Here is a 27,695-nt window from a genome sequence, read left to right on the forward strand (position 1 = left end):
CTTTTACTTTTATTCACTTTATCATATGTTCCTTCCTTATCAGCTATACCAATGGTTCTATAGCCAAAGAAAACAGGGAAGGTGATAATGGGCATCCCTGCCTTGTTGACCTACTCAATTTAAAGTGGTCTGAAACACACATTTGCTACCATTTTTGCTAAAGGACCATTATACAGTGCTCTAATCCAATTAATAAATTTTTCTGGAAATTTGAATTTCTGTAATTCTTTAAACAGATAATTCCATTCCACTCTATCAAAAGCTTTCTCTGCATCAAGAGTTACTGCCACAGTTGGTGTTTTGTTTATTTGCACTGTATGATTAAATTAATAAATTTACAAACATTATCTGCCACTCTTCTATTTTTAACAAATCCTGTCTGATCTAGCGTCACTAAAATTGGTATACAATCTGCCAATCTATTTGCTAGTAATTTTGCAATATGTAATTTAGTAATTTAGTAGAGATATTGGCCAGTAACAACAGGTCTTTTTCTGTTTTTGGAATTACTGTAATTAATGCCATTTTATAGGCAAATTCTGAGTCTCTTCCACCTGTTTCATTACCTTATGAGGGGAGGAATTAATAAATTACTGAATACGGTATAAAATTCTGTGGGATATCCATCTTCGCCTGGTGCTTTATAGTTTGGTCATGTCATTAGTGTGAGATGTGGGTTCTTGATTGCAAAGATTCACACTTTATCTGAAACCTGCACTTTAAATTTGGGCATACAGCATGGTAACAAGCCCCTTCGGCCCACAAGCCTGTGCCCCCCAAATACACCAATTAACCTACAAACATGAGGAGAATGTACAAGCTTTTTACAATCAGCGCCGGTTACGAACCAGGGTCGCTGGTGCCATAATAACAAAGTGCTAACCACTGCTGCCTTAATGATGGCCTTTTGGGGACACAACAGAGACAGGAAAATGGTGCTCTCTCTCACTGAGGCATTTGTTGACTGTTAGTCACAGTCCGGAGAACAGGGAAGAAGGGAAAACTGGGTCTCCAGTGAACAAGAGGAACAGAAAGCAGAGAGGATCTAAGGATTTGGAAAATGTCCATCATCTCTGCTTTTGTCACTGGAGGTGATACTTATAATTAAGTGAAACCTGATAGTCTGCAGGCATTGTGATGGTGGTAAACACACAGAAATGCTGGGGGTACTCTGCAGCATCCGTGGGAGGTAAAGATATACCACCAATGATTTAGGGCCTGAGTCCTTCATCAAATTATGAATAAACAGCAGAAAAAGGCTTGGGAAGCGACTGCCGGAGCCTCTGGGCTGGACACAGATGAGGAGATCGCATTGTTGAGCGCCTTGACTCTGTCCACCCCAATTGTGGGGACCTCCCAGTATCCGCCCATTTAACATCGTCTGTAGGATTGGGTCACTTGGTGCAGTAACTCATGGTATCACGTCCCCCCCTCCACACCCCTGCCATGGACCAAGTGTACTGAGTGTAGAAGAAACACTGTGTGTGCTCCTTGCATGTCAAGGATGGCGACTGTGATGGCAGCACCGAGTGAGGAGGGGGGTGGAGGTGGCAGTGAGCAAGATGGGGGTGGCATCTGACCGAAGTGCATTAGGAGGTTCAAAAAGTAAATCAGACTATAGAGTTTTAGCATTGTAGGTATATTGATACCTGTAAGTCAGGCTTACGAAAAAAAATTTTGTTGTTATAAGTAACAAAATAATACATTTCTGCTGAAACACTCCACAAAAATTTTATAGACAGTAATTTTTGGCATTGCCCCTTCTGACCCTGTGTGGTCCACAAACCCCACCCCCTCACCACACCACCATAGTGATGCCAGTGCCCTGTTTCAATCCCCCGCTGACCCGTCTGCCATGGTCTCACGCACCACCGGACTGAGACCACCCACAGCACTTCCACCTGGGCACCCTCCAACTAGAGGGTATTAACATGAACTTCTCTGGTTTCTGTTAGCCCCCCCCCCCCCCCGTTTCTCCCTTTTTCTCCTTTAACTCTCTCTCTTTCTTCCCCAGTCTGTGTTCCCAGGGCCACCCTCTCTCTGCCCTTTTCCTCTCATCCTACCCATGTCCACCTGTTGGCCTGTGCTCCTTCTCCCCCAGCCTTAATCCAGGCACCTGCTGTCTTTTTTTTGGCTCCCACCTTGACAAAAAACTCAGGCCCAAAATATTGATTACACTGGACAATGAAGATTTTGCTTCCTCTGATGGATTTTGGGCTCATGAAAATCACTTTAAATTTTTCCTAACGTGTACCTTTTTTTTTAAAAGATATAACCTTTTTTTTGTGATTTCCTGTCTGCTTCAAGCATATTGAAAATTAATTTACTGCGTTTGCACTTGGACTTCTTCCCGGCTGATCTTGGGGGATTTAAACACAAAAGGCGTGTCGTTTTTTTTAAAAAAAAGGCGAATTTACCTTTTATGCTGACGCGAATCGCGAACCCGCTTCTGAAGCTGGAGGGGGCGGGGCTGAGCATCCCAACGTGACGTCAAACACGCGCACCGGGAAGGGAGAGCAGCTGCCACTGAAGATGGCGACTGACGAACAGGTACGAGCGCTAGTGGAGATCTGTACAGTCTCGGGACTCAGGCCGATCTCCCGTGCGATGTCATCGCTTTTTTGCACCAGATTTGCACTTGGGTCGTGGGCTGACGGCATCATGGCTCCTCCCCTTTGGAGCTGCATTCCTTTTATTGAGCAGACCGTTCCACCTCTGACACTACCCCCCCCCCCTCCCTCCCCCTGGGAACATGGAGCCAGTTGGACCATCCAATCCCCCATGGACCTTCCATGGAGGTTAAGTGGAGCAATTTAATGACAGAGGCAACCTATCTTGACAAATCGCTTTTCTCCCCCCACTATAAAAGGGCCTAACAGCAAACATGGTGAAGGGTTTCACTGAGACATTTCGACCATGGAAAAGTGGTATCAGGGCAACTGGAATCCATCAATGCTGACCGACTGACACCAAATGTTGAGTACAAACGAAAACCAGTGGCGAAACATTTTTAGGTCAGTCAAACTAACACAACGTGCCAGCATCGTGTTGTGATTTTAACGTGCTAAATTCAAGAAAGAGTAAAGCACAAAAGTCTGCAGATGCTGTGATTGTGGTTAAAAACACGCCAAAATAATAGATTGCCGAGGTTTCAGCCCTGAGCCCTTCATCAAGGAATAAGCAGAATGAGAAAATCAGACTTCAGACAATACTGCCTGGGGAAGGAATGCTGACCAAGGTGTTAATCGGATATGGCAAGGGGAGAGATTTGAATTCATCATGTCTGTGTGAAAGGAGACAGGGAAAGGGGACAGACAGAGCTGGGGGAAGGCGGCGGGTAAGAGGTTGTGTTGGGGGGAGGGGGTTTAATGAAAGCCAGAGAGATTGATATTAATGTCATCCTGTTGAGAAGATGCCCAGTCCGAAAATGTGGTGGTCTGTCTGGCAGTGCATGAGACCATGGATGGACATGGCAGCAGGGGAATGGGATAGGAAATTGAAACAGATGGCCACTGAGAGATCCCCGCTATTGTGGTGGACAGAGCCAAAGTGCTCAGTGAGCTGTTTCCCAGTCTGTATGATGTAGAGGAGACCAAAACAGGAGCACCAGATGCAGTAGACGACCCTTAAAGACCCAAAGGGCCTGAACTGAGCCATAGATTTCCATGTTCTAAAGTCATGCACCAAATCCAGTCAAATAGGATTTGCCCACAATGCCATCATGGTGGGACAGGTTGGGCCATAAGCACAACGTGATTGAAAGTCTGAAGCGCCACCGCTAGAAGTCAAGCTGACAAGGAGGGGATGATGACCAAGGGCTAGCACAGGTTAGAACTTGAGGAAGCTGTTCGGGATTTGAGAGCGTGTCGATGGTAAGGAGGGTCGCTGGAGGCGACCTGATCGTGTTGGAGATTCAGATCCAATGGGTTGAACAGGAGTCTCAGCGGCTGTAGGCAAATCCATGGATTTGAAGGGACTCTGCTGCTTCTCTTTCTATTGTTGGGGGCAATGCTCACAGCTGATGGCAGACGAAAGTTGAAGTGCATCACATATATTACGTGACAACAAAAAGAATCTTGTTCAGACAGGGTGGGATCCGACTCCCCAATGGCACAAAACGTCCCTGGGAAATGGTGGGAGAGTAGAGGATTTGTCTCGGCATGGAGGCAAGGCCCCGTGGGTGAGAGCGAGGCACAGAATCCACACTGAGAGATGATGTCTGAGCTGCCTTCGTCAGAAGTGGACGGTGAGCAAGGCTCGAGGTGGCTGAAATCAGTGTCTCCCCAAAGAAAAACCCGGTAAAAAGTTGTCCAATGCAATTCTGTTTTTTTTTCCTTTTTATGTCATGAAATTAATTACAAAAAAAAAGCCGTAAAGAGCAGGTGAGAAACTGGATCCATCCTACAGTTCTTTGTGTTTGTTTATATATACACAAGAGATACATCATTCACTGAATTGAAACACAGTACAAAATAACACCTCAAAGAAGCCATATAAGAGACCACGTTGTCCATATCACTTGAAATCCTAAAGAAAGGGGGGCTTGAAAGGGTGGGGAGGGGATGGACTGGGGAAGAAAAGGCAAAGGGTTTGTGGGAGGTGTGTCCAGGAAATAAATCCAAAAGAAAATTGCAGAAAGGTGGTGAAGCTCCATCAGGGAATGGGGGGGGGGGGGGAGATAAAACAAACAAGCATCTTGTAATCTTAAACGCTGAAAGGGAGAGGACTTACAAATTCTATATTACATACACAGTAAAGGTGGGCATCACAGACAGAACGCAGAGCTTTCTTTTAAATTCTGGTTTAAAACTTTTTTGATTTGGTGCGTGGCCGGGTGTCGGATGAGCTGTCACCATTTCTACTCCAGGGTGGGCGGGAGGGGGGGGGGGATGTTCAGTTTCTTTCTCTCTTTTCGGTGGTGGAAAGGGGAGGAGCTGGGGAGAAGGTTTTTATTTATTTATTTTTCTTCCTCCAAAGCCAGATATGTTGCACGGACCATCCGCCGTGGGTCACCTTGCTCTGCTCAGTTAGGACCCCAGTAGCCCGAGCTGTTGTAGGCCGATTTGTTTGCCTGCGACTTCTGCTGAATGCTGCTGGCCTGAGTACGTTGTCCTGTCCCACTCTTAAAGAGGTGCACGCACACATAAAAAAAGAAAACACACAAAATTATGTATTATTTTTATCCTCAGACAGCACCCTATTACTCCAGCGAGATGCTACAATGGCTGGAATCTTGAGCAAACAATCTCGAGCCTCCTTTTCCACCCAACGCACCTCCACAAATTACTCTCTCTTAAAGGTCCTTTTCCCCATTGAAAGATGCCTGAACGATTCTGTTCCCACCAGGCTTGAAAGTTCTTTGAGGCAGCCGACGCCATAAAGGACCCCATGGCCACAACTCACTGCTCACTTTGAGCAGGTCCGAAGCCCCAGCACCTCAGTCCAACAACAGTTTCTTTCCAACAGGTATCAGGGGCCCTTGACCCTCGCCCGATTGGGGTAAAAACACCTTGCCTGAGAAAGTCAGCAGGTCAGTGTTCTTTTGCTGCAAAGATTAAGATCCATAACAAACATTTCCGGCTCGAGGTATCAGAAAAATGTAGGCAGATGCCCGAACAAAATGGTGATGGTGGTGGTGGGGTGTTGAAGGGCAGGGCAAGGAGCTTAGTACCACAGGCAGGAGGGAATAGGTGGATAAGCAACAAACAGGGGAGGGGGGTGGTACTTTTTCTGAAGACGGGAGTGGCAAACACCAGAGGACGTCTGTACAAAGTGAAGGGAGGGAATTTTAGGGGAGATGTCAGGGATAAGTTTATTTTACACAGAGTTGTGGGGGCCTGAAATGCCTCGCCAGGGGTGGTAGTGGAGTAAGAGACTCTTAGACAGGCATAGGGATGAAAGAAAAATAGAGGGTTATGAGGTCAGGAGGGCTTAATATTTTTTTTTAATTTTGGTAGGTCAACACAACATCGAGGGTTGAAGGCCTTATACTGTGCAGTCGTGTTCTATGGCTCTGCGAATGGAGAGGGAAAGGGGTAAAGAGGAGGAGGAAAGAAGGATGGGGAAGAGAGGGAGAACAGGGCGTGGGCCGACAGAAACCAGGAGAAGTCGATGCTAACGCCATCCAGTTGGAGAGGACCCAGACAGAATATTTGATGCTGCTGCTCCAATTTACGGGCGGTCTTTGATTAGACAGTACATGACAGACATGTCAGCGTGGGAGTGGGGCACAAAACTGAAATGGTTAGCCATTGGGAGATCCCTGTCACTGAATCAGAGGGCAGGTGCTCAGCAAAGCGATCTTCCAGGCTCTCAGATGCAGTACAGGTATACCCTGTATAACACAGTTCCAAAAAGCGTGGGTTTTGATGTTTCTGACCTGCAGTTTTAAATTTGCTACGTTAAAGTTTTATTGTTGCTATTTAAACCACCTCACAATACTTTGCAGGACTCTAGTTTAAAATATTTGAAACATGGGCCCTGAGCTGTGGAACAGAGAGTTGTGTTGAAGTTTTTGCTGTCCCCGCTGAGATCGGGCTCTCTACACTATACTGCCAGCACGCTGCCTTACACTCATGGGAATCTGTTTTATTTAAAGAATCTTGTCTCTGCTCTGATGCGGCAGACCAGCGGGTTTTCAAACCACTGAACGCCAGTTTGTATGGAGGGAACCCCCTCAGCCCCCGGAATTTGCTGTGGAATCGAGAGAGTAAAGTGGCTGTGTTGAAAGTTACTTCTCTGTACCGCGGTGATACCAAACTAACTTTGGTGAAAGTCTCATGTGGGATGATTTGACGCAAATCTACATTAGACAAAAATTTTCTTAAACGATGTTCACTTATTGCCAATAAAGATTGAGATTGACCACGTACCAAATTGAATTTGTACATTTGTCTCTCGCTGTTTCTAAAAAGTGTTAAGCTATTTATTACATGGAAATCTGACTCGGTTTTAGGTATGAAAAGATGACACAATGAAACGAAAGCCTGGTGAAAAGATAACATATAATTTAAGAGATAAATATTTTTTCTTTACTAAAGTTTGGAGCCCTTATTTGAAAACTATTGGTGTTAGGAATTTGACCTCTCGGTCCGCTTCGATAGGTGCCACTGCTCCTGCAGCCAAAAAGTTTAAATGTGATTGTAGTAGATGACGATCTCTTTTTTTTTGTAGGTGGGGAAGGGAGGAGGGAGGGTATTAGTGGGGTGGGTTTTTAAAAAATATATAAATGAATAATCACATTATGCCTGTATTAATATGTAGTAACTAATGTTATATGATTTTAAATAACATATTTTAAAAAAAGATGTTTTCTATATCCCTTATATAGAATTGAAACATATTAAAAGTACATTGTAATAATGCTTTGAAGAGAGTGGATTTTCTTGCTTGGAGCGTATTAACCGTGTTATACAGCCTGGAGATGACTTCACCAGATTCACAAGTGAAACGTTGGAAGGACTGTTTGGGGCCCTGATGAACGGGGAGAGAGGATATATTTATCTTTGCTATATAAAATGCGCAGCATGACCTGTGGAGTTTCTCCAGTGTTGTGTTTTTATGGTGTCTGCAGTCTTTTGTGTTTAACACTGATCAGGGATCGCTCCGACACTACTATTCCTCCAGGAAACAGGTGCCAGACCCTCAAACTTAAGTTGCCTCTTATCCTTCGTCACTGCAAAGAGAAACATCCCAGCTCTGTCAACTTTTAAGCTCAACTCCAGCTCCGCTCAGAGAATGTACAACGGTACTGGTCCTCCGAACAAATGCCCGGATACCAGTGACGCAAGTTGTCTCCCACCCTCCCCTCCCCCAACTGTGCTCACCAGCACCGTACCCCTCCCCCCTCCCCCCCCCATTTTATTGGCGAAGTGTTGGTACCTGCCCATCTTGCTGGAGATGTAGGATCTGTGAGTGCATCTGTTGCTGATGCGGCGCCAGGATGTGCATGAAAGGAGGTGGGTAGCCGGCTGCGGTGGCCGGGTTCACTGGGCCCCCGCTTCCTAGAGCGGAGGGCAGGTTAAACGAGGCGGCCGGGGTCCCAGTGTGAAAGCCCTGCTTCTCAAACGACTGTGGAGAGAGAGGGGGGGTGGGGAGGGAGGCAACGATCAAATCAACAGGAGCAACAGAGAACGAGCCATTCCGCACCCAATCCTGCTGGAGCAACAGAGATGGGCTGAGAAGAGCCAGATGGAGTTCAATCTGGATAAGTGTGGTGATGCATTTTGGAAGGTCAAACTTGAGGGAAGAGTACATGCTTAATGGCTGAATTCTTAACAGTTCCTTTTAATCACGAGCTGACCCATTTTCTCACTCATCCCTACTGCCCAGCCTTCTGTCCATAAGACATAGGAGTACAAACAGGCCATTCAGCCCATCGAGTCTTCCCCGCCAGTTAATCAGGGTGGCACGATTAGCGTGACAGTGCAACGCCGTTAAAGCGCCAACGACTGTGGTTCAAATCTGGCACTGTCTGTAAGGAGTTTGTACGTTCCCCCCATTTCTGCATGGGTTTTCCTCCCACCGTTTGAAACGTATCGAGGGTGGTAGGTCAATAGTGCGGCATGGGCTCATGGGCCCTGTTAAGGTGCTGTATTTAATACAAGCTGATTCATTTTCCCACTCAGCCCCATCTTCCCATAATCTTTGATGCTAATTAAAAGCCTATCAATCTCTGTTTTAAATACACCCAATGACCCGGGCTCCACCTATGGGTACAAATTCCATAGGCTTATCACCCTCTGGCTGAAGAAATCTCTCCGCGTCTCTGTTCTAAGTGGACACCCTTCAATCCTGAAGTTGTGCCCTCTTGTCCTAGACTCTCACACCATGGGAAACAACCTTTCTACATTAACTCTGTCCACGCCTTTCAACATTCAAAATGTTTCAATGAGATCTTTCCCTTATTCTCCTAAATTCCAACAAATACAGGCCAAGAGTGGTTAAACTCTGATATGATAATATGATACAATAACTCTTTCATTCTGGAATCATCCTAGAGAACCACATTTGAACCCTCTCCAATGTCAGTACATCTTTTCTTGAATGAGGAGCCCAAAACTGCTCACAATTCTGCAAGTGAGGTCTCACCAGAGCCTCATCATCACATCCCTGCTCTTATAATTTATTCTTCTTGAAATGAATGCCAGCATTGCTTTTGCCTTTTTTGCCACCATCTCAACCTGCAAGTTATCCTACACAAGGGTGCCAGGTTCCTTTGCTTCCATTTTTTTTTGGATAAAATGGGCTCTTAGTCTGGTTCATGTTGCTGCAGCCCAACAGCTCCAGTCTCTAGCTTGATCACAACCCTCCCTCTCCCCCCACCGCCGGACAATGCCCACGCCCTCCCCGTGAGGTAGCAAGTCAAATCGGCTGCCATGAATCCCTCCTTGGACAGTCGCGCCATGAATTTAGGGGAGCCAACGAGCCGGTCCCCTCTAATGTTTTGTCACGGAACACAGTGGCGTGTGTACAACAGCTTCTCAATCGTTTCGGGAGGAGCAGATGCAGAGGTTGTGGGAAGTGAATCCATGATCACCCAGCATCTAATAAGACAGAACAATGGAGTCATGCCATTCGGCCCATCGAGTCTGCCCCACCATTCTATTATGACTGATTTAACTATACTCTTCATCCCCATTTTCCTGCCTTCTCTGTGACTCTCGATTCCCTTCCTGACCAAGAACATATCTACCTCCTCCTTAAATTTCCCCAATAACTTGGCCTCCACAGTCGTTTGTTGCAACAAATTTCCCCACCCTCTTGGTAAAGAAGTTTCTCATCATCTCTAATGGGATGTTTTTTGCATTCTGAGGCTGTGCTCTCTGGTCCCAAACTCCCCCACCATAATAGGAAACATTCCCTCCTCATCCACTCTACCCAGGCCTTTGAGTATTCTATAGGTTTCAATAAGTTCCCACCTGGTTATTCTAAACTCAAGCCAGTACAATTCCAGAGCCTTCAAATGCTCCTCATATGAAAACCCTTTCACTCCAGGGATCCATCCTTGTAAATCTCCTCTGGATCCCCATTCCTTAGATATGAGGCCCAAAACTGCTCACAATATTCCAAGTGTAGTCTGTTTGACCAACGCCTTATAAAACCTCAACATCACCTCCCTGCTTTCTAAGAAGGTTCACTTGGATGATTCCGGGAATGAAATGGTTATCACATGAAGAGCGTTTGACAGTTCTTGGGCTGTACTGGAATTTAGGACACTGAGGGGAGGTGGGGGGGTGGGGAAATCTCTGAAACATATCAAACGTTGAAAAGTGTGGACAGGCTCAATGTAGAAAGGTTGCTTCCCATGATGAGAGTCTAGGACAACCTCAGAACTGAAGAGCGTCCGCTTAGAACAGATATGGAGGTATTTCTTCAGCTAGAGGGTGCTGAATCTGTGGGGATTGTTACCACGGGTAGTTGTGAAGGCCAAGTTGTTGCATGTATTTAAGGCACAGAATTGATAGGCTCTTGATTAGCCAGGGTATGAAAGGTTATGGGGAGAAGGCCTGGGAGTGGGGCGGAATGGGAAAATGGATAGATTCAGAATCGAATGGAGTAGACTCGATGGGCTGAGTGGCCTATTTATACTCCTATGTCTTATGGTCTTGTATTCCATCCCTTTCTGAATGAACGCTAGCATTCCATTTGCCTTCCTTACCACCGACTCTACCTGCAAGTTGACCTTTCGTCTCTGACCTTTGTACTGAGGTGTATGACAATAATGCACCATCAACACCAGCTCCAAAATCCCAACACCTAGTATGTTCCTCACCAGTGCTCCTTCTAATTTTTAGTAGTCAGTGTGCACAAAAATCTTACATTGTGCCAATTTTTTTCTCCTGTGACAGAAGTCTGTGCACACTGAATGCTTGTGCAAATGTAAACTTGGAACTGTACTGGCATGTTTTAATATAACACAAGTATTGCATTCTATGAAGTAACGTATTTAGTTAAGATTTCATTCTATACTTTGAATGACTTGGTTCAGTTTGTTGTTCCATTCAATAAAACATCAATAAATATTTCTTATTTTTATGTGATGCAATGTCAAAATAAATTAATAACAACACCCATCAGATTAAAGTTGCTGGAAATGGTTAAATCAAAACTCATTCCATTACAAAGGGAGTTGACAAACTATCCAGATGCTTAATGTGAAAATCTTCATACACAGCACAGTTTATGTTGGTTTACAAAATATTTGACATAAAACTGCACAGAACAACATACAGCCTTCAGTTATTTTCTATCTCTTGCCTTTGGTACGAATAACCATATAACAATTACAGTACGGAAATAGGCCATATCGGCCCTTCTAGTCCACACTGATTTACGTGAAACTCCACTAATCCCACCTACCTATTCACTGCCCATAACCCTCCCATCCCCTCACATCCATGTACTCATCCAATCCTCTTAAATGACAGAATTGACCCTGCTGCAACTACCTCTTCCTGAAGGTAATTCCACTCAGCCACTGCTCTCTGAGTGAAGAAGCATCCTCTTATATTACTTCTAAAGTTTTGCCCCCTAACCCTTAACTTATGACCCTTCGTTCCAATCTCCCTTACCCTCAGGGGAAAGAGCCTATTCACATCTACTCTATCTATTCCCTTCATAATTTTAAATAGCTCTATCAAATCCTCCCTCAACCTTCTATGCTTCAACGAATAAAGGCCCAATCTACTCAATCTTTCTCCATATTCAAGATACCGCAATCCAGGCAACATTTTTGTAAACCTTCTTTGCACCCTCTCTACCTTATTGATATTCTTCCTATAATTTGGAGACCAGAACTGCACACAATACTCCAAACTTGGCCTCACCAATACCTTAAACAGTCTCAACATCACCTCCCAGTTCCTATATTCTATGCTTTGATTTATAAAGGCCAGTGTACCAAAAGCCTTCTTCACCACCCTATTTCTCATGGGAATCCACCTTCAAGGAATGCTGAACCGTTATACCAAGATCCCTCTGCGTTCCTCAACACCCTCCCCTTCACTGCATACGTCCTATTTTGGTTATTCTTCCCAAAGTGAAGCACCTCACACTTCCCCATTCTTTGTGAACTCTATCTAGACTAATTAGCATATCCAAATGACGGTCACCTAAACAGTTTCTCGCTTGTTTCTGAGTCAATTCCTTCGGCTAAAACCTCGCTCACAGTCCGCATTAGATGCAAGAAAGGTTCCCTCCAATGACATCAACTTTGGATGGTCGCAAAACTGTTCATTTGGAAGTACACATGCCACCATTTGAGCAAAGTTTGGATTTAAGTTTTTTTTTGCACAGAAAATGTGAAATCGTTAAACGGTCTATTATTTTCATCTAGAAAATCATGATATTTTAGACACTTGGCATGAACTTGCTTATCGCCAAATGTGAAGAAGTCACAATCTGCAATTGCGGAGAAATCAAAAGCTGACCATTCTGCGTCTCGGGATTCCAAACGTCATCCCACTTCTTTCCTCTAGCAAATTCTCCAGCAACTTTGCCGTCACAATACAAACTGATAACTCCAGTTTCCAAACCATGCATAAATGTTTCTCACGGCTGAACGCTCATGACCTCTTGGCAAAGCCATTCAACTTTAAACAAACTTGTAGTTCTTTTGCATTCAGGCCCTTGATTTCTTTGGAATTCGACGTAGTAAATTGATACTTTGTTTCCAATAAAAACTCAGCAAGTTATCTACAGAATTTGAAACTGATCTTTGAAAACTTTACGATATGAGGACTGTCTGCCAAACATGGCTGTAGCCATACAAAGGACAGGAACAGTGAATGAATGATGTGCAAATGTTGCATTTGAAAAACCGACTTGTGAACAGAAGGGATTATTTTCAATCCGGATAATTATTAATGACTACATTATTTTAGGTAACTAACCTTTTATGCACAGATTAATTTCCTTTGTGCACTGGTGGCAAAATGCGGGTGCGCGCACTCGTGCACAGCTTGGAGGGGATCCTCACCCATTCCGATGAGGAATTGCTGCGGGGAAAAAGACTCTCGAGACCCCACTCCCATCATAACCCACTAACCCCCACCCGCCCCAACAGGAAGAAGTCTCCAGCGATCCGTTGACCTCTCCAACCCGTGAAGGGCGACCGGAGCCCTCAGAGCGGACATGGCACGCACTTGCCTGCTGGGTTTTGCTGTACACAGATCCTGAGATGTCCGGGACACCCGTGTTACTTGAGGTTACTGATACACCAGCTGCGAGGAGAGAAAAGCCATGTTAGTAATGTACATACCGGCAAATATGATGACCACCAGACTTTCCAGCTAAAATGTAGGTTTTTTTATAGGATGACCCCACCCCCTCCGACACCCCCCCACCCCACCTGGAGTGATGCTGTCACAATATTTTAATACCAATTTACCCTGTGACTGTTTTAATTTTATCAGCATATTTTAAAATAAATCACCATCGGCTCCTTTAACAGGCCACTTAAGACTATACAGAGCTGACGGTAGTCGGACTGGGCGGATGGACCCCACGGGGGAGCGATGAGACTTCGTTGCACATGCTCAGGTTTGCTCCGCTGAACTAGCAATCCCCCTCAATGCTTGCGCATTCTTTAGGCTGTCGCCAATCAGATGGAGGTGAGTCGGGTTGTCAGCGCAAAGAAGGAAGTAGGATCTGACTGAGTCACTGGTGTTTGAGCCGGCAGGATGGGGACAGAATATGGAGGGGGAGGTTGGAAGCGGTGTTGAGACCTCGCTGTCAAGGTTCGGATTTTGGACCTGGCATACAAGGTGTCCACTGACTTTGAGGACCGGAAGGTGTTTTAGAGACAGGTAGGGGGTTATAGAGACAGGGAGGGGGTTATAGAGACAGGGAGGGGGTTATAGAGACAGGGAGGGGGTTATAGAGACAGGGAGAGGGTTATAGAGACAGGGAGGGGTGTAGGGGGTTACAGAGTCAAGGAGGGGAGCAGGGGACTGGAAGGAGGGGTTTACAAAGACAGGGAAGGGTGTGTGGGACCTAAGGAGGTTACAGAGACAGTGAGTGATGTACAGGACCGGACAGGATTCCAGAGACAACGAGGGGTATAGGTGACCGGTGGTATTTACAGAGCACTGAGGAGTTACAGAGACCAAAGGATGGATGTACAGGGTGAGAGACAGGGAGCGGAGTGGGGGACCAGAGCGTGTTATAGACACGGGGAGGCGTGAGGGGGACAGTAGGCTGTTACAGACACGAGGAGAGGTGGAGGTGACCAGAGGGGATGACAAAGCAGTGGGGAGGGGTGCAGGCGGTTACAGAGCAGTAGGGAGGGGTGCAAGGGGTTACAGAGCACTGGGGAGGGGTGTTGGGTGTTACAGAGCACTGGGGGGGTGTAGGGCATTACAGAGCACTGGGGGGGTGTAGGGCGTTACAGAGCACTGGGGGGGGTGTAAGGCATTACAGAGCACTGGGGGGGTGTAGGGCATTACAGAGCACTGGGGGGGTGTAGGGCATTACAGAGCACTGGGGGTAATAGGGGGTTATGGAAACCTAGGGAGGGATGAAGGGGGCTAGAGACAGAGTGATGTGGGTGACCGGAGGGGGGTGTTACAGAGAACTGGGGAGGGATATAGGGGTTTACAGACACCTAGGGAGGGATGAAGGGGGCTAGAGACAGGAAGGGGTGTGGGCGACTGGAGGAAAGTGGGGGGGGGGGTACAGAGCACTAGGGAGGGGTGTAGGTGACTGGAGTGCACCTGCAGGCAATGCAGAGGGATGAAGTTTCAGAGCCGGAGTGCAGTCAAACAGGGCAGAGGGCTGACGGTGGGTGGGATGAAGGGGGCTGGCTGTGGACCGCCGGACGGGCACCACTTACCGGTGCTGTATCCGTGCGTCCCATATCCGCTCGCCTGCTGGAAAGCAGTGGCCGTCGCGTTCACGTTCACTCCATGCTGCTTGGAAGAGGTGGGGGGGACCTGCGGTGAACGGGACAGTCAGGGGCTGGTCGGACCGCCTCGTACAGGGATCTGCTGGCTGGCCCTCCCCTCTCAAGCCCTCCCCTCCCCCCTTACCACTGGCCTGTAGCTTGACACCTTTTACATTTAAAAAAAAATTTCCCATCAAGTCCCATGTTGCCCAATTGATGGGGGATTTTGGAGGGTGGGAGGACACCCACACAGACACGGGGAGAACGTACAAACTCCTTTGAGACAGTGCTGGATTCAAACCCAGGTCGCTGCCCCTGAATACGGTCACGCTAATCATGCAGCGAGGGAATCCCTCATGGATGAATTCTGCGTTGACTGGTGCCAGGTGAATGGAGCCCTGAGGGAAAAAAATAAGGGGGCAGGCAACAGACCGCTGGAGGTTGAGCTCACAATGTTTCAAACCAGCAGCATTTCACACCCAGCGCTGTTTGGAGGGTACCCTGCCCAGACGCATCAGGAGTTGTGCACGTATGTTCACTAAATCCTCCCTTCCGCTAAAAACACTGCCCGTTGCCTTGGCAAAAACAGCCAACAGATCGATTCACTCAACCCAACTATTTCGCCTCCCGTCGGGAAGAAGACTCCCGAGCACGTGATCTCACCCCGCCAGACTCTGGGACAGCCTCTCACACGATCCCTGAATGAACGTCACACCAGTAAAACAACACTCGCTTTCTGTAACTCTGCATGGTTTTACTCGATATACAGATACGTTTTAAATTTAGACCAGTAGTTCTCAACCGTTTTCTTTCCACTCACATTCCACTTTAAGTAATCCCTCTGCCATCGGTGCTCTGTGATTAGTAAGGGATTGCTTACGGTGGGATGTGAGTGGGAAGGGAAGGTTGAGAACCACTGCTCGCTCGTACAGTGCATAGAGAGCACCAAGTTCCTTGGAGTCCATTTACGAAGCGACTTATCCTGCACACACATCTCACTTTCTAGAAGACACAACAGCGACTGCAGTACCTCCCAAGACTGAGGCGAGCAAGGCTACCAGCCACCATTTTGTCAACCTCCTATAACAAGAGCATCCTGGTCGGCTGCATCACAATGTGGAACAGTTACTGCAGAGAATTGGATTGGAGGTCAATCCATAGGGCCATATAAATGGCAGAGAGGATCAATGAAGTCTCTCCCCTCCCCGAAAATCAATGGGATTTTCTCGGATTGTTAAATTTTAAATTTAGCCATACAGTAACAGGCCCATGACCCTGTGCCACCCAATTAACCTACTCCCCCACCCCCCCCGGGGAAAATGCACACAGACAGAGAGAATATATAGACTCCTTACAGACAGTGCGGGATTCGAACCCCAGTCCTGATCGCTGGCGCTGTAAAGGCGTTGCGCTAAGCGCAATGCTGTTTAAAAGAGAGCTCACAAAAACTGTCAGGAGCCCCTTCCACCTCACATACAGCATCTTTCAGCCACTCCCGTTGGGAAAGAGCTATGCAAGAATTAGAGTCAGAACCACCAGGCTGAGGCATAGCTCTTCCCATGGGTGGAGAGACTACTGAATGGCTAAAACAACTCTCTGAGACAGTAATATTTAGTTTTAATTTATTTTTAGATCAGACATATGTGTACTCTATGTATTTGTACTGCTTGTTTCTCTACCTTTTTTCGTACATCTGTGTTCCCCCCCCCCCCCCCCCCCCCCACTGAGGACGGTTTCATCAGGTTGAACTTGAACAATCCGATGCTAAATAAACTTGCTGTGTTGTTGCTCACCTCCCCACACCCGGTTCTGTAAATGGGGTTGGTTCTGACCCTAACCCAACCAGCCCCTCCCAACCACCAGAAACCCCTAGTTTCCCACCCCTCCCTCCCTGGGTTACTCACGGCAAACATGGCGGGGCCGTACTGGAAGGTATTCGGAAGTCCAGGTACCCCTGCGTAGTATGGCAAGCTGGTGTAGCTGTAGCCGGGAGGCAAGGCCGGGTTCAGGAAAGTTTGCTGGGTCGTGTGGTGGGTCTGCGTCTGGTTCTGTTGAGGCTGTGCCAGGGTGGTGGCTGGGGCTGGGGAGGACGCGTCCCCCCGTCCGAACTTGGTGAGGTCGCCTGCAGCAGGGGAGAGCAAATCCCTCCAACGTCAGCCCCTGGGTGGCTCTGACACACCTTCCTCACATCAACCCCAGGCCCTCAGAAAGGGGGAATGGCCCGCCGATCACCACCCCCTGTCTCTCTCCCAACAAGAGCCACAAGAGGGGCAGCAAACCAGCAAGGGGTTCAGAATCTGAGAGGCCAACACAGGTGGTGGGCACCTTGTGGTCGAAGGACCCATAAGGGTTGCTGGAGGCTGGACCATGGGAACCAGGTATCGGAACTGGACGAGAAGGGCTCTCGAAGGTGCCAAAGGCTTCCTGATCATGTCGGAGGTTTGGATGGATTGAACGGGAGTCTTGTGTGGTTAAGGCTGCGGGAACGCTGGTGGCGAATCCACGGACATTCAGTGATTCCGAAGGGACTCTTCTTTTATTTGCTTCTCTTTCTCCTATTGTTAGGGGATCCGGGCAATGTTAATGGCGACCCTCTGCCTTACAGCAGGCAAAAGTTGAAATATCTCACGTGGGTTACATTTTTATGTTATTAGGTGACCATGGAAGGAACAGTGAGCCCACACCCTCGCCCCGGCATCCACTTCAATGACGCTGAGAAACCGGACACAGTTTGGAGTTTTTAAGGAGGAAACATTTCCGACAACACGGACCAACCACATTGGTGTGACAGTCACGGATAAAATGCCCCACCCTGTTTCCCCTCCCACCCACCCCCCTCCCCCATGACTTCTACAGGTGCACCCATTGAGAGCAGACTTACTGGGGGCATCAGAGGAACGCCGATATCCTGAATCTCATCAAGAAATATACCGCTAGGAAGCACTGGCTCAGACGATCGCGTGCCATGGGCAGATTGTACTGGTTTCTGGGCGAGAACCCAAGAGCAGGGGCTCACAATGTGGCCCCTTCCGCTGTGTATGATGGTGGCCTCAGCACCTCTCCCAGTTCCCCCATCAGCCGCAATGTCCTGACCCGATGAATCAGCTGACAGAGAGGATGCACTCACACCTCCTCAGACGTGCACCCACAGGGGAATACACACACACACACCCAGTCAGGCGGGCGCGCGCTCAGACACTCACACTCTGGCCCAGAGTCGGAGGTGGGAATTGAACCCGGGCACTGAACCTGCAAGGGAGCAGCAGCACTCACTGGGTTGTGGGGCAGTTCCCACCGGGATGGGGAGGGAAACAGTAAAGCGGAAAGCAAAGAGGTGGGCAGACCAACGACGCAGCAAGCGCGCAGAGGGCTGGGGACGGAGAAATCTCCACAGAAGGGACGAAGCTGATTGAATCAAACGCAACAGCAGCAGCAGCCCCCGAATCACTTCCACCCGCCGAGCTGCCCTCTCTTACCAGAGTATGGATTATTCGTCAGACTTGCTTCTCTTCCCGTAATCGGGGTGGTCGGAGTGGCAAACGGAATCCCGTAGTAATCCTGAGGGAAAGAGGGCAGTCAGAAGACCCAGTAGCAAGAGCCATCAAAAATCACAAGATAGAGGAGCACATGTCCTGCTCCGCCATTCTACAGTAAAACCTCGTTAGAACGGGGTAGTTGGGGTCCAAGATTCCTTACTGCGTTACAGCCGAGTCGCGGAACAGATGCATATATGTCACGATTCAGGAAGCAGGGAAATAGAAAACTGCGACTCAAACCCTGTAATAAGACCTTTAAACTCCACATATTAACGTACACATCTTGTAAATGAGTCATAAGAATCCATTTTTGAGTTCATGGCTGTTCGCCACGGTTCGCCTCGTATCAATGTCCACAGACACCCGCGGTTTAACGAATCGCATTCTAATGAGGTTTCATCCTCCCACAAAGCTCCATCCCCACCCATCACCCCCCACCGCAAAAAGAACCTCAAACGTCCTCAGGAACTATTAAAAGCAAGCAAATTATGATTAAAAAGACACGCAAAACTTTCCCCCCCACAAAGAAAGAATCAGTCGTTATTACATTCAATTAGAAAGGAAAATTATAATAGTTGGTGATATTAAAAACACATTTCACTGGGATGATACAAATATGCCCCAATGATTTGAGTTTTATAACATTTTGCCACTTGACATGAAAAAAATTCCCAATGATTTATTTAAAACTGCGAAGCTTAAAACTCCAATAAATTAAAAGTATTGAGTACAGAATGGAGATCAAGAGGCAGGGTGCCTGGAAAGCCTTGCCAGGGATGGTGGTGGAGGCTCAAACAATAAGGGCATTTAAGCGACCTTTGGCAGGCACATGTGAGGAAAAATAGAGGGTCACGGGGTAAAGGGGGGGGGAATTTAGTTTCTTTTTGGTAGAAATATACAGATTGGCACAACGTCAAGGGCCAAATGGCCTGCACTGTGAGCTGAGAGAGGTGAATCAAAGTACAGGGAGAATGTAAGAGATAAATTCCCCCACCCACACATACGGAGGTGGTGGAGGCAGGTACAAAAGGACCCTTCAAGAAATGTACCTGGGGCTGAGAAAAATTGAAGGCTGTGCAGAGGGGAAATTTCAAGACAGCCAATCCATACCCATACCATTCATGTAGCTGTTCAAATGTTTCTTCAATGTTAACATTGAGGCTGACTTCAGCTGGCAGCTCATTCCACACTCCCACCAGCCTCAGAGTGAAGAACCCCCAATCTTCCGTTTAAACATCTCGGTTTTTACCCTCTCGTTCTTCACTCACTTCCCCTCAGTAGAAAGTCTGCTTGCCCCTTTCTATAGCCACTTCTATCAAATTTCTCCAACGCTCCATGGAATCAAGTCCTCATCTGTTTCACCTTTCCCTGTAACTCACCTCCTCAAGACCCACTAACACATTTTAAATTTCGAGGTACAGCCACAGAAACGGGCCCTTCCGGTGCACGAGCCGGCACTGCCCAAATGCACCCTTGTGACCAATTACGTCTTTGGAACGTGGGAGGAAGCCCACGGGAGAAGGTATAAACTCCTTATGGACAGTGTCGCGCTAACTGCTGCACTAACCGAACTGCCCAAATTTCTTGTAAAAGCTGAATAGGAGCAAGTCTGTGAGGAAGGGTTGGACAAACTAGGAATGCTTTCTCTGGATCACAGAAGCTAAGCAGCAACCTGACAGAAGTATGCAAACTTGGGAGGTGCACAAGAGGTAACGTTCATTCAGGTGCCTTGCCGTTCGGCATGGGCGATCAGGTCTCTTCATCTGTCATGATTTCTGACCCTCCGAACTGTAGTCATCACCTCCCCTGTTCTCCTTCGGTGAAGGCTCCGTCTTTGAGCAGAGACCGTCGTCGATGTTGAGCTCATGATTATACAAGGGAAAAAAAATACTGACGTGGTTTCCCATTGCCGTTTTCAGTTTCATTGTCTATACTGGACGGGTAACCCTGGCCATTGATCATCTGCCCAGCGTTTTTAGTTTGACAGCCATAAATTCCAATTTGTAGAATCTGCTTGTAAAAACCATCCACCATCTGCAATCCATGGCTTCAAGTGACCCAAACTGGGAGGCTAAACACTTTGCCCAAAGGTGACAGAAGGAGGGCCTTACATCTCCTTTTGCCGAGCCTTTGCGCAGCACTGACATTGTAGAAGAGGTATATTTTCCCCCAAATCAGTTTATTGTCATGTACGATGTACAATGCACATAAGCACTGAAATTCCAACAGGTACTTTGCAGAAAAAAAATTAAAAATACACAACGATGGATAATACGAGACGGGATCATTTTTAATTAATTTAGACGTACAGCATGGTTAACAGGTCCTTCTGTCCCACGAGCTCATTCCGCCCAAATACCCCAATTAACCTACCAATCCCATACGCTTTTGAAGGGTGGGAGGAAACTGGAACGCCCAGGGGAAACCCATGCTGACATAGCAAGTATGTACAACCTTCTTGCGGACAGCACCAGGTTCAAACCTGGGTCAATGGTGCTGTAACAGTGCTGCCCTTAACTGTAAGATTTAAAGATTAGCAAAGCAAATTTTAAAATCTGGGAGGTGAGAAAGCAGCAGAGAGGTCCTGAGAGATCTCTCTTCCCAAGTTCTGACCAAGGATCTCAGCGCTCAAATGGTCATTGCGACACTGTACAGCGCCAGTGACCTGAGTTCGAACCTGGTGCTATCTGTAAATTTGTACAATCTCCCCATTTCTCTCCAGGTGCTCCGGTTTCCTCCCACCCTCCAAAATGTACGGAGTTGCAGGTTAATTTGGCTGAACTGATCGGTGCGGCTTTAAACGGCTGGAGTCAGCTTCTACTGTGCAGTAAATAAACATTTTTAAAATTGTCCTCTTTCCACAAATGCTGCCTGACCTGTTGACTGTTTCCACTTCCCAAGGAAAAGCAACTTACCAAGGGAAATCTTGTCTGAAGCATTTGCAAATCATCATAGCCGTACACCTGAGGCTGAAGCAAAGAGATTGTTAGGAGTGTCTGTTCAAGAGCATCGCCCATGAGCACAGTGGACCCGGTCCCCAAACGTCCAGATGATGCTATAGCCTGGACCTTCCACTCTGAACTGACTCACTGAGAACACCATCACGGGTGCATCAAAGTTTTATCAATGTTGCAGAGAGAGTTGAGAGGTTGTAACTGTTGTAGGCTTGGAGCTGGGATTCCTGCCGTTACCCATGGCTTGGAGAAAGTGGGGCGTCAAAGGAGAAGTTATTGAGGGCGAGGACAAGTTCTGACAGCTGGAGGAGGGTGGTGGAGGGGGACTGGTTGGGACTGTTGTCGAGAATGAAACAAAGGGGCTTTCAGACATTTGGTGGGGGGGGGGGGGAAGAATGGGGCTGTATAGACATTGGATGTCCATGAGGCGGTCGAGTTCAGGGAAGTGGAAGTTGTTGAAGTGATAGAAAGCATGTGAAGTATCGCGGAGGTAGGTGGGGAGGGACTAGTCCGGGAAAAGGGAGAGCGGGTCAAGGTAAGATGATACCAGTATGTTTGGGCAGGAGCAGGTTAGGATCAATGGATTAGGATCAATGGATCTACCGACAAATGGGTTTGTAGATCTTGGGTAGGAGGCTGTGTGGGATTAGAAACTATGAGGTTAGATTCCATGGGAATGAGATGACCGAAAGTAATGAATTCAGGGGGTGCAGTTGAGACAGTGCCTCATTGTCTTTTGGTGGGGTCCCGTTGAAGGGGTAGGGAAGTAAAACAAAGTGCCCGAGAGCTGTCGTCAGGCATTGGCAGGTTTTAGTTTAAATTGGACAACACGTACAGCACAGACACGTGGATCCGTTGCGCTGGCCCATGGTCTCGGAACAGGGCTGGCGACACTTTGAGATAAACGTATACGGCCACGACCCTGAAGTGAAACAGGACAGTCTGTGGACGCTGAGGACGAGTGCAGCACATAAATGTGCCGGAGAAACCCAGCAGTTCTCATTCCTGGGAAGTCAGAGTAAATTGCCCACCCCCAAAACGTTTTACTTCCTGTGGACGCTACGGGATCTGCTGACTTTCTCCAGCACATTTTTGTGTCTGGACCCCTCCCTCCTCCACATCTTGGCCGTGGGCTGCGTTCCACCAAGCCTCTCACATCACCCCCCCGCCCTCTCTCCCCATCCACCCCCCCCACAAACCCCTGCGTAAATCAAGCAAGCCTTTCAGCCCCAACACTTGGGGAGGCAGGTGGGGAAATCGGGGTAGCTTCGTGCAACGGGCCTCGGCAACTGGAATGCAAAGGCGACAGATGCCCTTGCTTACTGTGGGGATTAATTGGGTGCTGGTTAATTCAGGGGATGTTCCTCACCTGGTAAGCTGGCAGGAGACCAGGTGCCATGATGTATGGGTTGGGTAGCAACGGCGGTACTCCCGGGGGAAGGTTCGGAGGAGCCTTTCCTGGGGGAGAAAGCGTTAATTAAACATTAATTTCAAAGTCACCGCAGGGCAAAATTCATTGAAAGCTACAGAAGATGGTAAATTCAACTCAAAACATAGAGTCGACCTCCTCCCCCTCCTTCTGCACCCCCCGCTGCATGGGTAACCCACTGACAGACCCATTCCCTCCCATCGCGAGAGCATGAGATCATGCACCACCAGGCTCTTGAAGTGCTCTCGTCCTGCCCTTGCTCTGCTCCAAATGGATCTTACTCACTCTAACCCTATGCTCTCCAATTGTCCGCTGGACCTTCACAGGGTTCCCAGAGGGCCTCGTGCGCTGACGGCTTCCAGATCATGTTGGAGGTTTGGATCTGGAGCTCGGGTTGCCGATGGGTTGAAATGGAGACTGTGCAGCAGCGGGAGCGCTGGAGGCGAATCCACAGACACTCAGCGCTTCTGAAGGGACTGCTTCCTTCTTCCATTGTTCGGGGCGCCAGGCAATGGTCATGGCGACTCTTTACGGCAGGCAAGAGTTGAGTTGTATCACATACAGTAAAACCCCCCCCAGTCTCCGGCATCTATGAAGATTGGTGGATGCCGGATAAACAAATTTATCCAGTTGCTTGAGATTGCAGAGTGCATGATTGGCGAACTAACGGTGAGACATGCCATTTGTAAACTTTCGAATTTTTCATATATTTATTTTCGGCAAATTTTTTTGAATTCTGGATAACGGGGATTTTTACTGTTCATGACATTTTTATATATTAGTACTTGACAATAAATGGAACCTTAATGTGAAAGTTAAGAGTTGGCGTGCTGGACTACCTGCGTAAGAATTTTTCTCACTGTTCCAGGTATAGCGCGACAATAAACTTGAAAGCTCATTGTAAACGAAACTGTTAAGCATCTCAATGCCAGCAGGTGAAGTGCGAAGCCCCCTTCTACATTCGCGGGGAAAGTACTGCGCACGTCTGACACAGTGCAGACAGAAAAATGCTGCAAACATTCACGCTTGGGGCGTCTTGGGAATAAGCACGAGTTTTGGATCCTTCTTCGGAACCGGGAAAGTAGAAAGCTTTCAGGCGCAGAGAAAATGGGCGGGGGCGGGGTTGATGGAACAAAGGGAATACCTCTGATAGGACGAGACTGTGTGACTTAAGTATGCATCCGAGCTACACTTTGTGGAATACAAAGTTTAGTAGTTCCATCCACCCCCTCAACTCTTTCAACGCTGCACTAATGCCGTTTTGTGCACTCGAAAATTGGTTCTGCATCTCAGACAGGCTGGCCATAAGCATTGCCTGCCAGCCCATGGATTCCCATGGTGATCCTTGACTACATCTCTCCCACAACCCCCACATGTCCTGAAAAGACCCCACTCAGCTCCCACCACCGCTGCTCTGACTACAAGAGCGCCACCCAGGCAGCTTTTGACTCTTTCTGTACCTGAACCCTGGTGTCCTCCTTTGACTGCACCTCGCCTCTCACCCTGGGCGGGGCAAAAACGGAGCCCCTGCAATGGCACCCACTTCCAAAGGATGCAGCAGCAAAGGCCAGATCCCAACCAAGCATCGATCCACCCTTCAGTCTCCACCAACTGATCCCAATCCCATCCCCACCCCCTCCTTAAACATCCTGCCAGGGAACAATCTACTGCAGACTGATTGTGCAATGTTCACCATCCTCCTCACAGTTGGAGAAACCAAACGCAGACTGGGTGTGGCTTCAGAGCATAGAAATGCACAGCACAGTATAGGCCCTTCGGCCCAGTGTTGTGCCAACCTAATAACGTACTGCCTAGAATTTCCCGATTGCATAACCCCTATTTTTCTCAGATCTTTCTCATAGTCCTCCACCACCACGTCAGCAGTGGATTCTTACACCCCTCTGAACCACCCCCCCCTCAACCCCGCCATGCCCTGCCGTACTTGCTCCCAAGCACCTTACAACTTTGCCCCCTCATGTTTGCCATTTCAGACCCAGGATAAGCCTCTGACCATCCACATGATTAATGCCTGGCATCATCTCGGACACCTCTATCAGATCACCCCTCATCCTTCGTTTGACCAAGTTCACTCAATCTATCCTCTTAAGACTTGCTCTCTGATCCAGGCAGCATCTGTGTGTATCTTTTCTGCACCCTCTCTACAGCGTCCACATCCTTCCTGTAGTGAAGTGAACAGAATTGAACACGGTACTCCAAGTGGGGTCTAACTAACGTCTCATGACTCTTGAACTTGATTCCTCACTTAATGTACATCAACACACCCTACGCCTTCTTAACAATGCTATCAACCTGTGCAGCAGCTTTGGCTGTTGAATGGACATGGACCCCAAGATCTCTCAGTTCAGGCTCCACCCATTACCACTGCATTCTGCCAACCGAAACGAACCACCTCACATTTTGCAGGGTCAAATGCCATCTGCCTCTTCTCAGCCCTGCACTATATCCTGTAAGCATCCCCCCATAACCTTCAGGGCTATAAACGCCACCCCCCCAACTTTCAGGCCAGCCGCTTTGTGCAACACCACAGCTGTGCGGCTGCAGAGGCGGTAGGAGCGCTGGAGGTGAATTACTAGACATTTGGTGGCTTGGAGGAATGATATTCTTTTGCTTCTCTTTCTCTGACTGCAAGGGGCACTGGGCAATTTCTGCCTTACAGCCAACTAAATGCAGTTTTGTGTAATATTTCATGATAAGATAAGAATCTTGAATGATCTCTGCTCAAAATACCCCTGTCCCTCAATTTCAACATAGCTTTGGTGCCCTGCAGTGTTGCAATAGGGACCACAGGACTTGAGAAACTCTCCAAATTTGGTATAACACTCCCTAACTATCAGGAACCACCCTTCCCCCACCCACTCACCCCAAACCTACTCCTTGTTAGCCTGGCTCAGCTCTCCTCTATTAATAAACACACTGCAGGAAGATAGGCTTCAAACAGCTCAACAGAGCTGGATGCACATCACATAGTAGCACTGGCAGTCTCCGTTTCCACCACAAGGTATGGCCACCTTTACCTCCCCCATCTGCATCCCATGTTTACTCTGCATCTGGCACCTGTTCATCATCTGCCTGCCTCCCCACCTATACCCCTCACAGAACACATGTGTATGCCTACATAAAAAGAGGGGGGGCAAAAAAGAGACACAAGGACTACTCAAGGGGGAGAAAGTGAGGGAGGGGCGCCTGCGGAGGGGGGAGGGGCTCCCGCGGAGGGGGGAGGGGCTCCCGCGGAGGGGGGAGGGGCGCCTCGCGGAGGGGGGAGGGGCGCCAGCGGAAGGGGAGAGGCGCCCGAGGAGGGGGGAGGGGCGCCCGCGGAAGGGCGCCCGAGGAGGGGAAGAGGCGAACAAGGAGGGGAGCGGAAGGGGTGCACGAGGAGGGGAGGGGAAGGGGTGCACGAGGAGGGAAGGGGAAGGGGCGCACGAGGAGGGGAGGGGGCGCACGAGGAGGGGAAGAGACGTACGAGTAGGGGAAGAGGCGTACGAGGAGGGGGAGGGAAGGGGCGCACGAGGAGGGGGAGGGGAAAGAGCGCACGAGGAGGGGGAAGGGATGCTCGAGGAGGGGGAGGGGTGCACGATCAGGGGAAGGGGAGGGGCGCACGAGGAGGGAAGGGGAAGGGGCGCACGAGGAGGGGGAGGGGAAGGGGCGCACGAGAAGGGGGAAAAGGGGAGGGGCGCACGAGAAGGAAAGGGGAGGGGCGCATGAGAAGTAGGAAAGGGGAGGGGCGCACGAGAAGAGGGAAAGGGGAGGGGCGCACGAGGACAGGGAAAGGGGAGGGGTGCACGAGGACAGGGAAAGGGGAGGGGCGCACGAGGACAGGGAAAGGGGAGGGGTGCACGAGAAGAGGGAAAAGGGGAGGGGCGCACGAGAAGAGGGAAAGGGGAGGGGCGCACGAGAAGAGGGAAAGGGAGGGGCGCACGAGAAGAGGGAAAGGGGAGGAGCGCACAAGAAGAGGGAAAGGAGAGGGGCGCACGAGAAGAGGGAAAGGGGAGGGGCGCACGAGAAGAGGGAAAGGGGAGGGGCGCACAAGGACAGGGAAAGGGGAGGGGCGTACGAGAAGAGGGAAAGAGGAGGGGCGCACGAGGACCGGGAAAGGGGAGGGGCGCACGAGGCCAGGGAAAGGGGAGGGGCGCACGAGGACAGGGAAAGGGGAGGGGCGCACGAGGACAGGGAAAGGGGAGGGGCGTACGAGGACAGGGAAAGGGGAGGGGCGTACGAGGACAGGGAAAGGGGAGTGGCGCACGAGGACATGGAAAGGGGAGGGGTGCACGAGGACAGGGATGGGGAGTGGTGCACGAAGACAGGGAAAGGGGAGGGGCGCACGAGGACAGAGAAAGGGGAGGGGCGCACAAGGACAGGGAAAGGGGAGGGGCGCATGAGGACAGGGAAAGGGGAGGGGCGCATGAGGACAGGGAAAGGGGAGGGGTGCATGAGGACAGGGAAAGGGGAGGGGCACACGAGGACAGGGAAAGGGGAGGGGTGCACGAGGACAGGGAAAGGGGAGGGGCGCACGAGGACAGGGAAAGGGGAGGGGCGCACGAGGACAGGGAAGGGAGGGGCGCACGAGGACAGGGAAAGGGGAGGGGCGCACGAGGACAGAGAAAGGGGAGGGGCGCACGAGGACAGGGAAAGGGGAGGGGCGCACGAGGACAGGGAAAGGGTAGGGGCGCACGAGGACAGGGAAACGGGAGGGGTGCACGAGGATGGAAAGGGGAAGGGCGTACGAGTACAGGGAAACGGGAGGGATGTACGAGGACAGGGAAAGGGGAGGGACGTGCAAGGACAGGGAAAGGGGAGGGGCATGCGAGGACAGGGAAAGGGGAGGGTCGTGCGAGGATAGGGAAAGAGGAGGGGACAGTGAAAGGGGAGGGCAC

At 49.1% G+C, this 27,695-nt stretch overlaps 1 protein-coding gene across 7 annotated transcripts in view; it reads right to left on the reverse strand.

Moving 5' to 3' along the window:
- Positions 1 to 4,306: 4,306 nt before the first annotated feature.
- Positions 4,307 to 27,695, reverse strand: part of ubap2l (ubiquitin associated protein 2-like) — a 131,467-nt gene continuing 108,078 nt past the window's right edge. For 6 of the 7 annotated variants that reach the window (XM_069940160.1, XM_069940164.1, XM_069940163.1 and 3 more), the window contains 8 exons: positions 22,744 to 22,832; positions 21,336 to 21,389; positions 18,361 to 18,442; positions 16,789 to 17,006; positions 14,834 to 14,933; positions 13,150 to 13,223; positions 7,882 to 8,070; positions 4,307 to 5,122 (listed from right to left, as the gene is read on the reverse strand). In XM_069940160.1, the coding sequence (XP_069796261.1) occupies positions 5,024 to 5,122; positions 7,882 to 8,070; positions 13,150 to 13,223; positions 14,834 to 14,933; positions 16,789 to 17,006; positions 18,361 to 18,442; positions 21,336 to 21,389; positions 22,744 to 22,832 (905 nt within the window). In that variant the 3' untranslated portion in view covers positions 4,307 to 5,023. The remainder of the gene's footprint in view (positions 5,123 to 7,881; positions 8,071 to 13,149; positions 13,224 to 14,833; positions 14,934 to 16,788; positions 17,007 to 18,360; positions 18,443 to 21,335; positions 21,390 to 22,743; positions 22,833 to 27,695) is intronic. The other variant, XM_069940165.1, reaches the window with a different exon arrangement.

The sequence above is a fragment of the Narcine bancroftii genome, chromosome 5, assembly GCF_036971445.1.
Source record: "Narcine bancroftii isolate sNarBan1 chromosome 5, sNarBan1.hap1, whole genome shotgun sequence".
In the NCBI taxonomy this organism is placed as follows: domain Eukaryota; kingdom Metazoa; phylum Chordata; class Chondrichthyes; order Torpediniformes; family Narcinidae; genus Narcine; species Narcine bancroftii.